At 34.1% G+C, this 14,095-nt stretch overlaps 2 protein-coding genes across 2 annotated transcripts; one reads left to right on the forward strand and one right to left on the reverse strand.

The window, feature by feature from the left end:
* Positions 1–213: 213 nt before the first annotated feature.
* LOC107608643 (ferritin-4, chloroplastic) lies at positions 214–2,538 on the forward strand. The gene is made up of 8 exons (XM_016310374.3): positions 214–674; positions 776–859; positions 984–1,044; positions 1,147–1,234; positions 1,690–1,751; positions 1,858–1,923; positions 2,076–2,139; positions 2,300–2,538. Exons 1-8 carry the CDS (start codon positions 361–363, stop codon positions 2,347–2,349), a joined length of 789 nt encoding a protein of 262 aa, XP_016165860.1. The 5' UTR covers positions 214–360; the 3' UTR covers positions 2,350–2,538.
* A 909-nt stretch (positions 2,539–3,447) lies between these two features.
* LOC107608642 (small ribosomal subunit protein eS4z) lies at positions 3,448–5,917 on the reverse strand. Its single transcript, XM_016310372.3, has 5 exons — positions 5,742–5,917; positions 5,208–5,285; positions 4,920–5,100; positions 4,341–4,438; positions 3,448–4,053 (listed from the first exon to the last, which is right to left on the reverse strand). The coding sequence occupies exons 1-5, from the start codon at positions 5,742–5,744 to the stop codon at positions 3,619–3,621; spliced, it is 795 nt and encodes a 264-aa protein (XP_016165858.1). The 5' UTR covers positions 5,745–5,917; the 3' UTR covers positions 3,448–3,618.
* Positions 5,918–14,095: the final 8,178 nt, after the last annotated feature.

The following is a 14,095-nucleotide window of genomic DNA, read 5'->3' on the forward strand; positions in this document are numbered from 1 at the left end:
CTTTTCAAAAAGAGAAACCCATTTTTTTTTAATTTATTTATGTTATACATTTTATATATTAAATAATTTAAGATATTTATTTTTTATAATTTATTTTTAATTATTAATATTAAATTTATAATTTTAAAATAAAAATATAAAAATTAATTTTTTAAATTCGAAAAAAAAAACGGTTGAACATGCATCATGAGCAGCTAATTATTTATAATACACATCCCTATCCCAAGTCCCAACACCCCCTACCACCGCTTTTCAAAAAGAAAAACCCATTTTCCTCCCTTTTTATTCTTCTTCACTTTCTTTTGAAGGTAAATTACTCTGTTTGCAAGAAGGAAAAAAAAGAGAAGAAAAGAAAAAACAATGATTCTCAAAGCAGTTACTTCTTCTAAGCTCGTTCTCTTCGCCGTTGGTGCCGGCGAAGGCTCGCATTTCGGTCCGCCGTCGAGTCAGTTGGTTTCCTTCCGCCGCCGATTCACCGGAAACACCGGTGCCGTTGTGGTTTGCGCCACGAAAGGCGCATCCAGCAGCGGCAACAGAACCCTAACTGGAGTGGTTTTCGAACCGTTCGAAGAGGTGAAGAAGGAGCTCGAGCTAGTTCCAAATGTTCCTCAAGTCTCTTTAGCTCGCCACAAGTACGTTGATGAATCTGAAGCTGTGGTTAACGAGCAAATCAAGTAGGTTCCTCTTTCTTTCACACTTTCATTTTGTATGCTTTGTTTTTTGCTTGAATCTGAAATTTTCTAATAATTTTTTGGTTTGTTTTTGTGTTGATCAGTGTGGAGTACAACGTATCATACGTTTATCATGCAATGTTTGCGTACTTCGACAGGGATAATGTCGCGCTCAGGGGTCTTGCTAAGTAAGTAGCTAAACGATTCTGAGTCTTTAATTTTGTTAATTCTCTAATGGATCTGTGTCTTTTGTTCCTGTTTTGATTTGCTTGTTAATCGTTGTGGTTTGTGATTTTGTATCTTCTTTTGAAGGTTTTTCAAGGAATCGAGTGACGAGGAAAGAGAGCATGCTGAGAAATTGATGAAATATCAGGTGTTTGTTCGGCTTTGATTTTCACCTTTTTTTTTCCTGAACGTGTTTGGTTACTAATTATAGATTCTGGTTGTTGTGTGTTTTGTTGAAACTTTTCTTCAGAACAAAAGGGGTGGAAGGGTGAAGTTGCAGCCTATAGTGATGCCGCTTTCTGAGTTTGATCATGAAGAGAAGGGAGATGCACTCCATGGTTAATGTCTATTGCCTCTTTTTCCTTGAATTTTTTTTTTGTCTAAATCATGTGATATATATATTATAGTTGATGACAAAATTTTGCTTATTCTTTTGCTGAATTGTCCTGTAGTTGTCTGAAGTGGTCATTGCACTATGTGATTTTTGAAGGATTTCAGTTATTTGTATTCACTTTGCATTGTACACCAAGCTCGGACATATTCTTCCATTATTAGATGGGGAATGAGTACACATAGCATTTCTCCTTTTGAAAAATGGATCCAACGTTCTGATATTTGTATTGTAATATTTTGAGTTGGCGTCAAATTCTCTGCTTGATTTTATACACCCTAATCATATTGCATATATGTTGTTTGTGTAAATATGAACATTTTTGTTTGGAAGTGCATTATTTGCCAATTTCTAGTGCAAATGTTAAATAGAAGTAAAGGGATTACTTTCTTTTGTGGGCAGCAATGGAACTCGCTCTGTCGTTGGAGAAGCTTGTGAATGAGAAGCTCCTTCACTTGCACAGTGTATGACAAGTTTTTCAATCGGTCTTTTGTTTTTGGTTTTGATTGCACATTCTTCCTTTCATTTGTCTCCTTCATGTTGGCATTGAATATTTAAAACGTTTGACAGGTTGCCTCCAAGAACAATGATGTTCAGTTGGCAGATTTCGTGGAAACTGAGTATTTGGGTGAACAGGTTAGTATAAATTCGGTGTTGCAATTGGGATATTATTATCATAATTATTATGATTATTTAAGTTTGTAGTGTGAGATTATGCAGAATTGTTTTTTTTATAAATTGCTTTGTCAAGATCTAAAAACTCTACTCTTAAATTGTTACATCAATAGGTGGGAGCCATCAAAAGAATTGCTGAGTATGTCGCTCAGCTCAGAAGAGTTGGGAAAGGACATGGTAAGAATTTCAGAGTTCAGACTCTGCTTCTTCCTTAACGTTGCTTTTCTGACTTCTCATTGTTGAATAATACAAGTCTAGTTTTATTTCCCCTATGCGTTTTAAAAGAAAAACAAATCTTGTTACTTAAGCTATATTTTTTGGTTGGTGGTCTTTTCAGGTGTGTGGCACTTTGATCAGATGCTTCTCCACGAGGGAGGAGCTGCATGAACACGATGAGCTGCATGAACACGATGGAGTCAGTACTTTGTAGTTTACATCTTGAAGATTTATAATTTCCTGCTTTTCTTATCCTATGTACCTATCTAGTTCATTAGGATCTTTAATGTGTCTTTCTAGAATGTGGAACTGAACTATGACCGAGTTTATAAAATAAATGTGAACTGCTGTGTTTGTTAATCGTTATTTTGTATCTATTATTACTCTTAAGAGTTTAAATTTCCCTCGCATAATTTACTTAAAAACGATGCTTTGGGCAAAAAGCATTATTCAAATATTTATCTGAAGCTTCTTTAAGGCAAACCAGCCTTGATAATATTGAAAAGCCGTTCACGTTGTACACGTTGAAGAACATAATTACTTAGTGGTAAGACCATCCTCCTTATGCAACTTCTTTCAAGTGGATGTGTCCATGGAAATCCAAACACCTATTATATTCCACTCCGTGGCTTAGCTTTACATGGCTAAGAACTCAGAAGGCAATAAATGAAGCGGACGTTATTAGTTTATGTTTTGACAGGATATTTTAAGCACCGTAAGTCGTTAATGTATTGATGTATTGAAAACGTTGATTGAAAAGGCAGCCATATTCCCATGTCAGGTGTATATAAAAAACAAGTGCCAGATGCAGCCATTGCATGAATCTTGTACACTTAAACATGCTGCTTAGTCTATGACAAGGAAGAGTTTGTTTATATACGTATATCATCATTGCGTAATCCAAATGTCTAAGTTATGAATGATGGAACAATATATAAAACTAAAATTGCAATTGTCAAATATGAGTGCTGTATTAGCATCGCCTCATGCTTTTCCCTTTTAACAAAAGTGAAATATAATTGATCCAGAAATTTGATGGAAAGCCTAAAAACACACGTAGAAATGAAGGTGCAAAGCCGCAGTAGAGAATATAATCTATATCTTGGATGGTCTCCAGAATAAGAATATCTATCCAAATTTTTTAGACTCGAATTGAAAGTGAATGTTTTTCTCTACGAGAAATGATCATGTTTAAAACAAACATGACGTGAACCTACTCCGTTTCCTCAATTATGTCGCAACGAAAGACAAAAGGATATCAAAGATAGGTTTTGGAAGGATAATATTTGTTCACAAATATAGCAGGCGGAATGAAGTCATTAGTGTAGAGCAAAATTCAAAACATTCAAAATTCAATAGATAAAAGATCTTGAGCCAAGAGAAAACAAAAAACAGTGAATCATAAAACTACCAAGCACTCATGTCTATTCCTTCGAGATTTTAAGCAGTGACGGCCTGTTGTGCGGCAGTCCTTTTCCTAGCTTCCTCAATGATTGTAAGCTTGATACCCTTGCCCTTTGGAAGTGACACCCACGGCTTTGATCCCTTGCCAATGGTGAACACATTGCCCATACGGGTTGCAAATTCATGTCCCATGGCATCCTGAACATGGATTGTCTCAAAACTTCCCTTATGCTTCTCCCTGTTCTTGATCACTCCAACACGCCCTCTGTTCCTTCCACCAGTGACCATAACAACATTCCCAACATCGAATTTGATGAAATCAACAATCTTGTTTTCCTCAAGATCCAACTTAATGGTGTCATTAGCCCTGATGAGAGGATCAGGATAGCGGATGGTGCGACCATCATAGGTGTTCAGGTATGGGATACCCTTTTGCCCAAATTGAACTGAACGAACTTTACAGAGCTTAAACTGCAATATAAACCATTGCAAGAAAAATCAGTGAAAGCTAAGTGGGAATTATCGATAAGATAATGGCATGTAAATTTTTTCAAATAAAATAACCCAAATAGTTAACTATATACAAATCAGAATCATCAAAATGAGTTCGCTCGCATATGTGAAGAACCTGTCACTATAAAATGTCAAAGATATTCTGCTCTGTAATACATGTTAGCATGTAATATCACTATATATATATAATTTTGGAAGACGGAGACAAGAGCTGGATAAGTTATTTTGGGTTAACCAAGAAGTACCTTGGCCTCCTCATCCCGGATTGAATGGAGACGGAATCGGCCCTTGGTGTCATAGAGAAGGCGAAAGTTCTCATTTGTCTTGGGAATTGATACAACATCTGTAAAAATACAAATATAACAGTGTTAAAACTTAGAACCAGTAGCAATGATAGGAATAATTGAAAGGAAACTACGTAAACTAAAAAATGAGTTAGATTTTACTTTGGAATCCAGAACAATATGCCATGAACACAAACTTGAGTTAGATTTAGAGCTCCAATACCCCAAAATTTCACCAAATTATCAGATAGCTTTAACTAATCCATTCTGTCCTTCTATTTATAGTAAATGATTACCTTAACTAACACCTAAGTACACTACTGGGATGGAAAAACTCTTTAAAGCCCTCAGAAATCAATAACAATTACTCCATGAATTCCACTTCACAATTCCCCATGTTAAATCAATTCACTGAACATTAAATTAACACATAAAACATCAAGTGAGGAAAAAACCATTACTACGGCATGACAACTTTACAACATGAACACACAGCGTTAAATTACTTCGGGAAAAAAATATGGAATGAAACATTCTTACCCATAAAACCAGCTGGATATGTCTTGTCAGTCCTGACCTTGTTATCAACAAGCACATGACGCTGCATCAGAATAGCAATGACTTCACGGTATGTGAGGGCATACTTCAACCTGTTTCTCAGGATGAGTATCAGTGGGAGGCACTCCCTAGACTTGTGTGGTCCAGATGAGGGCTTAGGTGCCTACACCGAGAGCCCCAAAAAAATGATCAAATTTCCAATTAAGTCTTCAAAATCCATCATTGTAATAATTTGCAAGCTGGGAAATGAAATCTGAAATTTGAACTTACAAAAGCACCACCCAATTTGTCAAGCATCCAATGCTTGGGGGCATTGAGCCTCTTCAAATGCTTCTTCAATCCCCTTGCCTGTTACAATGATAAAATTAGAAGATCAAAGTATAAACACAGATTCAAAAGGATAAGTCAACATCAGGGTCTTCATATTACTAAGCTACCACGAAATTATAATAACAAGCCATAACAAATTATGTCAAGAATCACAGGATTATAATCTAACAAACCCCGTTTATGTCAGTATCAGTGTTCCAACTTCCAAAGAAAAACAACAAAACCCTACAACAAACTTATGAACATAAAATAGGGGATCAAAACCTTGCTATCATCATAGTGCAAAGCACAATACTGAGTTCTAATGTAATAGAATACAGATTGATACACACATTTCGATGGAAATTGAATAACTCATTCGACAAAAATAAAATATAATACGAAAAACGAATTAAACAGAATTAAGAAGATGAGATTGAAAATATGAAAAAGAATAATGCGCGATATGTAGGAGGCAGGAACAAGAGAACTAACCATGTTGAGTTTGCGAGCTCTGAGATCTGAAGAGAAACTAAGCTCTAAGCTAGGGTCTCAATGGCAAGCTCGAAAGTGGAGAGATAGAAAAGGGGGTCTTCATATGATAAACCCTAATTTGGTGGGCCGTATTAGCTAAATGGGCCTAAGACTTATTAGTTATGCTGAGCCTGTCTGACAACCCAAAAAACAAAAAGACTATCTGAAATTCTCAATAAGGCTTTTTTATACAAATAATAATAATAATAATAATAATAATAATAATAATAATAATAATATTTAAATTAACAATAATAATAATATTTAAATTAATAATAATAATATTTAAATTACAATAAAATAAAATATCACTATAAAATATATTTATATTTTAAATTAAATTTAAAAAAATTATGACAATCATCTATGTGATTAAGATTTTTTATTTTTCTCTACATTTGTTCTACTCGTTTTTTAATATCCCTTTATTTTTATCAAATTATTATAATTCTAAAATTTTTTAGAAATATTGTGAGGCTTGCTTTTGCATGCAAGCCTCTTGATCCCCCTTCAATATATATATGGTAAATTAAAAACAAAAAGTAAAAATAGCATGTCACTTATTCAAAAAAAAAATTATTCTAGAAAACTTTTATCCGGATAGATGATGATTATGTTTTTGTACATTTAATTAAAAAGGTCAATCTATTTTGTAGTAATATTTTTATTTTGTTGTAATTTAATTATTGTTATTATTAATTTAAACATAATTATTATTGTTAATTTAAATATTATTATTATTCATTACTATTATTATTACTATTGTAGTTATAATTATTTATTATTAGTGTTATTATAACTATTATTTGCCTTTATTATTATTATTCATCACTATTTATTTCACGTGTATTAGGTGAGAAATAGCCAACTACTTTATTTTATGTGCGCTTCATTTTTCATGGGTCAGAGTGTCTGTTCATTATCAGCCATAAAAGAATTGGTGTGCATTTTTATTTAGCCAACTGTCACGGTAAATTTTAGAAGGTTATATTTAATATTATTTGTATAATTTTTTGGAGTGTTTGAGAATGCTCTAGATGATTCCGGAACGTTCTAAAATGTCCTAGAAGGTCTCGAAAATACCCTAAAAAGTTCTAGAAGACTCTGGAATGTCATAGAGTAATCTAGAAGAGTGTGGATGTATATAGGAGTATGAAGAGTAGTATGGAAGAATCTAGAAGTATTTAAAAAATTGTAATAGGATAGATATTTGTAATGAAGGTTCTAGATAATTAATATGGACCGTTAATTAGATTTAATCCTAACCATCAATTATGGAGGTGGACGGCTATAAATAGGAGGTGAGAGTTAGTGTGAATCGTGTGAGAGTCACTTGTAACAAACACTTGAGTAATAAAGTGTTCTTTCCACCAAAGCTTCCTTTCTCTTGTATTCTCTTGTGTTCTTAGCTTTCTTGCTAAGTATTGAGGATTAGGCTGACTTTGTCTTAGCTCAAGAGGTTGAGTGAGTCTGAGTGCCGGCACGGTAGCGTTGGAGTGTGTCCAAGGCCATGACAATTTGGTATCAGAGCAAGGTTCGAGAGGGAGCACAAGTGGTTTGTGGGTATGGCTTCTAGTGTAACCATGGAGCATGTTGAGTCTCAAAGAGGAAGGGATGCTATTCCTTCTCAATGGGGAGGCAGGAAGACCCGTTCTTCAAGTGAGCCTAGAGGTAAGGACTCTAACTTCTTAGAAGAGAGAATTTCTATGTTGGAGAATGTTCTATCCTTTATGGATGCGCGCTTCCAAAGGATAGAACATGACAAGGAGACCATCGAGACTTACGTGTTAGGAGAACTAGATGCTTTCAAAGAAAGCATGCTCCAAATCAAAGAGAAGTTTGAGAATTCCTTGAAGTTATTTGAGGAAGTTCGAGTTTGGTTCGAGGAGGCAAAATCTCGACCAACCATTATAAGGGAAACGACAAAGATTGATCTTCCAAAGTCAAAGGAGTTTAAGGGTGTGAGGGACACTCGAGAGGTACTTTGAAGGCCAAGGGGTGGTCGAAGAAGCAATAAAGGTACGCACTGCAGCTCTCTACCTTTCTGATAATGCTATTTTGTGGTGGAGGAGAAAATGCGTAAATATGGAGAATGGTACTTGCAACATAGCCACATGGGAAAGTTTCAAAAGGGAGTTGAAAAGGCAATTCTTCCCTGAGAATGTGGTGTATGAAGCAAGGAAGAAATTGAGGGAGTTGAATCACAAGAGTACAATTAGCAACTACGTAAAGGAGTTCACTACTCTCACGCTTCAAATCTCCAACTTAGCACCAGAGGATGTATTGTTCTTCTTCATTGATGGACTCCAACCTTGGGCAAAGCAAGAACTACAAAGAAGGAATGTTAAGGATATCGATGAGGCCATCGTGGTGGCCGAATCACTCACTGAGTATCATAGGGGAGACTCTAAACCCAAGTCTTCCTCCAAGCCTAGTTCTACTAAAGGTGGGGGAGACAATGAGAAGAGTTTCTCAACCGAGAAGGAAGGAAAATACTCTTCAAAGAAAGAGTACGAGGAAAAGAAAAAGGCTTTCGTACCCAAAGGAAGATGCTTCGTATGCAAGGGACCACACCAAATGAAGGACTGTCACAATCTAGGGACTCTGATATCTATCGCCGATGAATGAGAGGCCCAAAATCAAGTAAATGAGTGTGTTGGATCTATCCAACTCATGAATGCTATGAAGGGCAAAGAGGTAAGCACCGCAGAAAGAAAGGCTTGATGTATGTCAAGACCTTTATCAATGAAAAATCCGTCATGACTATGATCGACACTGGTGCTACACACAACTTCATTACGCCTGATGAAGCGAATAGGCTTGGGTTGAAGATCACCAAAAAGAATGGTTGGTTCAAACCCATTAATACCAAGGGTGAACCCCTTAAGGGAGTAATAAAAGGGGTTGAGATGACTCTTGATTCTTGGAAGGGTCTTGTGGATTTCTCAGTAGCACCCACGGACGATTTTAAAATAGTCATCGGGTTTGATTTGCAAAGGAAGGCAAATATAATACATATGCCATACTATGATATAGTATGTGTCATGGAGAAAGGGTCTCCATGCATGGTCCCTATAGTTTCTAAAGTTGGAGGACCATCGATGCTCTCTGCTATACAACTCAAGAAAGAGTTCAAGAAGGGAGAGATTACATATTTGGCTCTATTACAAGAGGAGTCAACCCTTGAAAGAGAAGACGTTCCTCCCGAAATTAAGAAAGTCCTTGAAGAAAATAAAGATGTGATTACCTCCCGAGTTGCCAAAATAACTACCACCTAAGAGGAAGGTGGACCACAAGATTGAATTGGAGTCAGGAGCAAAGCCGCCTGCCTCAACACCTTATAGGATAGCACCACCAGAACTTGAGGAGTTGAAGAAGCAACTCAAGGATTTGCTAGATGCTGGGTTCATCCGTCCATCGAAGGCATCTTATGGCGCACCAGTCTTGTTCCAAAAGAAGCATGATGGTTCGTTGAGACTATGCATCGACTATCGAGTACTTAACAAGGTAACCACAAGAACAAATACCTTATTCCTTTGATAGCCGATTTGTTTGATCAACTTGGTAGAGCCAAGTGGTTCTCAAAATTTGATTTGAGGTCAGGATATCACCAAGTGAGGATTGCCGATGGTGATGAGCCTAAGAGCACGTGTGTCATGAGGTATGGATCGTATGAGTGGTTGGTAATGCCTTTTGGCTTGACCAATGCTCCTGCGACCTTCTGTACCTTGATGAACGAGATCTTTCGACCTTACCTTGATCGGTTTGTAGTGGTCTACTTGGATGACATTGTTGTCTACAACAATACCTTGGAGGAACATGTAGAACACTTACGAACCGTGTTTAAGATCTTGCGAGAGAATAACCTATATGTGAAGGAGAAAAAGTGTTCCTTTGTAAGGGGACGAAGTCCACTTCTTGGGACACATCATTAAAGATGGAACTCTCTGCATGGATCAAGGAAAGGTGAAGGCTATTAAAGAATGGGAGCCTCCAAACAAGGTATCTGAATTGAGGTCATTCCTTGGGTTGGCTAATTACTATCGAAGATTTATCAAGAGATACTCCACCAAGGCTGCACCATTAACTGATCTTCTCAAAAAGAATCACTCTTGGGAATGGTCAAAGGAGTGTCAAAAGGCCTTTGATGAGTTGAAGACTGCTATCACAGAAGGACCAGTACTAGCACTGCCTGACTACTCGAAGGTGTTTGAAGTCCACACTGATGCTTCTGACTATGCTATTGGAGGGGTTTTAGTGCAAGAAGGACATCCTATTGCCTTTGAAAGTCACAAGTTGAATGATACAGAGAGGCGATACACCGTCCAAGAGAAGGAGATGACTGCAGTGGTACATTGTCTAAGAACTTGGCGTCACTACTTGCTTGGTTCACACTTCATTGTCAAGACAAACAATGTGGCTACAAGCTACTTTCAAACTCAAAAGAAGTTAAGCCCCAAATAAGTTAGGTGGCAAGATTTTTTAGCTGAGATTGATTTCGAATTTGAATACAAGCCTGGCAAGACTAATGTGGTAGTAGATGTCCTGAGCCGCAAAGCTAAGTTGGAAGCCATTTATGTGGTCGAAGGAGATATTTTGCATATCATCAAGGAAAGGTTGCATCATGAAGACCAAGATGAACTGAGTAGAGGTGACTCAAGTCGTGCTCCGCCCGTGGTGATTAGATCCTTTGATAAAAAAATCGAAGAGATCTTAGCTAATCGCATCGTGCAACAAAGAGGAGTACCACCATGTATTCAATACTTGATCAAGTGGAAAGGACTCCCGATAACTGAAGCTAGCTGGGAAGCTCGTGAAGATCTGTGGCAATTCCAAGAACACCTAGAGCGCTATCATGAACAGAACGTGATGAGGACATCTGCGCATTAGGTGGGGGAGAATGTCACGGTAAATTTTTGAAGGTTATATTTAACAGTGTTTGTATAATTTTTTTGAGTGTTTGAGAATGCTCTAGATGGTTTCGGAACGTTCTAGAATGTCCTAGAAGGTCTCGGAATACCCTAGAAGGTCTCGGAATACCCTAGAATGTTCTAGAAGACTCTAGAAGGTCATAGAGTATTCTACAAGAGTGTGGATGTATATAGGAATATGAAGAGTAGTATGGAAGAATCTAAAAGTATTTAAAAAGTTGTCGTAGGATAGATATTTGTAATGAAGGTTCTAGATAATTAATATGGAAAGTTGATTAGATTTAATCCTAACCATCCATTAAGGAGGTGGATGGCTATAAATAGGAGGTGAGAGTTAGTGTGAATCGTGTGTGAGTCACTTGTAAGTTGTAACAAACACTTGAGTAATAAAGTGTTCTTTCCACCAAAGTTTCATTTCTCTTGTATTCTCTTATGTTCTTAGCTTTCTTACTAAGTATTGAGGGTTAGGCTGACTTGGTCTTAACTAAAGAGGTTGAGTAAGTATGACTGCCGACACGGTAGCGTTAGAGTGTGTCCAAGATCGTGACACAACACTAATAATAAAATGACTCTACGCATCTTAGTGACCATTTTCTGCAAATATTTTTATATATTTATTTGTATAAAAAAAACCTCTCAATAACGCATAAAAAAAGACTAGCTCAATTCAAAGCTATGTAACAACTAACAATTCATACAAGCAACAAAAAAGTAATAACATTTAATAGTAGTTAGCTTATTAGTTAAATTTTCGGTTTGAATTTTGCTTTGTGTATGGAGTAATTTATTAACCAATAATAAACCCTTAAATGGAGAGGACGGATTAGTACTTGACCTGTCGAATTAAAAAATACAATAAAAAATCATAAAAATATTATAAATATCTTTTCTTTAGATTTGAAGATAATTAAATTCTTACCTTTTTTTATTTTTACCAATTTTTTCGCCAATTTGATCCTACTCTGCGATAAAATATTATTTATAATAAGCTCAATGGTTTGGAATATTTTTTTGTGAATATTTATAGAAAAAATAATAGAGGTAATGATTGTCTTAGACAGGCGCAAAAGTTTAGATGTAGAATTAGAATTATAATTTTAGGAAATAGCTCAAAGAGAAATTGTGAGCATCCTTTTCTATTATGGAAAAGGAATTTTCTTGTCCCATCTAGTTTGTAATTAGATCTTTCTTTTTGAAACTTTAGCTCCGTCTCAATAAAATATAGAGAAAATTTCACTTTTTTTTTTGCGAGATGTTAAAATGACACTTTCTTTCTTTCTATTTTATAAATGTACATTCTCATCTCTTTTAACTTTTAAAAAACCTCCTCTTTAATTTATTTTAAATTTTTTGTGCTAACTAATATTAACTTTATCTATTTTTTAAGAAAAAATAAATTATTTTTTGAAAAAATACCTATTAGCAAAAATTTTATTTTTTATCGTTAAATTTTGCTTATCAAAATACCCTTTTAATAAATTATTTTTTTATTGATTAAATTATATTTTTATTAAAATACTTTTAAAAAATTAATAATTAAATTATTTTTTTTAATATACCTATCCTTCAATATTTTTTAATTATTAAATTGTGATTTTACCATTTTGTTAACAATTATTTTTATAGTTTACTATTAATTTTTTTATATCAATATATATTATTTTAACATTAAATAAAACTTTTTTATCACTATTAATATATATAACAATTAATATATATTGATATTGAAAAATAATCTTATTAAAATTTTTTAAAATTAATATTAAAATAATATATATAGATCTCAAAAAATTAATAATAAAATATAAAAAAATTATTAACGAAAATTTTGGTAAAATTATAATTTAATAATTAAAAAATTATTGAAGGGTATTTTAGAAAAAAAATTATATAATTATTAAATTTTTTAAAAAATATAATTTAATCAATAAAAGAATAATTTATTAAAAGATATTTTAGTAAGTAAAATTTAATGATAAAAAATAAAATTTTTATTAATAGGTATTTTTTTTAAAAATAATTTATTTTTTCTTAAAAAATGGATAAAATTAACATTAGTTAACACAAAAAGTTTAAAATGGATTAAAGAGGAAGTTTTTTAAAAGTTAGAAGGAAGAAGAATGTACATTTATAAAATATAGAGGAGAGATAAATGTCATTTTAGCATCTCGCATGAGAGGAGAGTGTAATTTTCTCTAAAATATAATACTAATAATAAGCTCAACGGTGGGCATATCGTGTGAGATTGCTAGAGGTTTCATGCCTTATTAACTTATAACTTATAAGCCTTTCGGGAGCCACCTTTTACATAAATTGGCAATCTCCATAAAAAGCAAATTTCTATTTTGAGAATCTCTTCAAAACCTTATCGATTATCCTTCCTTCCAAGTTCTAATCATGTCATCGACCCTAGTGCTCAGCTGAGAAGAAATATAGTTTTCTCTTTTTATAAATTCAAACCCAGATAACCAAAACACTACCCTGTGATCGGCCATTAATGATCACTACTGGCATGGCATGCATTCATGATGAACATTGAATAATGCCTATTTTATTACATAGTAATTCACAGCTGTGCATCGATCAGGAAGAGGAGTTCATTAGCAAAATATGTATGCACCTGTCACATTTGTAATTGTAAAACTTATAGTAACTCAGAGGCACATTATGTAACCTCTACTCAACACATTTAATTAGATCTATCTAACTATATATATTATTTCCTATGGGTTTAGAATCATAATTTGTATCCGATACAAGTACATCAATAAGTTTGTAAGACTCGTAAATTAACCCAAGTTTGGCAACTGGTTGATAAACCAAGTTTGAAGTACGAAAACTAAATGTTATGTTTAATTTTAACCCATAACAAATTATTAACAATAATACAAACAAAACAGTATTATTTTAAACATGTTATACATATCTTCAATGTATTACATGGATATGGACTATATTTTTTGTATGTCGTGGAAAACAATCTCATTTGAAACATTTTGTAGATTATAAAAAGTAGTTATTACACGTGTTAGCTTTCTAAGTTTTTTTTGTAATTTTTTTTATTTTTTTGCATTTTTTCATGATTGTCTTTCGACTTTTTGCAGATCGTGAAAAGTTAAACTAACTCATATATTTGTACATCGTTGATCACCCATTTTAATGAATTATACCGGTTAAAAAACATTTAAAATTTAATTTCAGAAAAACTGTAATGTATTTTTGTTGAACAAAGTACTGACTTTTTATTTTTAACATAGTACTAAAAAAAAGCTGAGTATGTTTGACTCTGTAGGTTGTCATTATCAGAGGTTGGGTGGGAGGGTTGAAGAAGTACAGTGTACAATTGTACATACATAAATACGTAACAAGATACTAGAATTAAAT

This window comes from Arachis ipaensis, chromosome B7 (assembly GCF_059453495.1).
Source record: "Arachis ipaensis isolate K30076 ecotype BB chromosome B7, ASM5945349v1, whole genome shotgun sequence".
NCBI classification, from domain to species: Eukaryota; Viridiplantae; Streptophyta; class Magnoliopsida; order Fabales; family Fabaceae; genus Arachis; species Arachis ipaensis.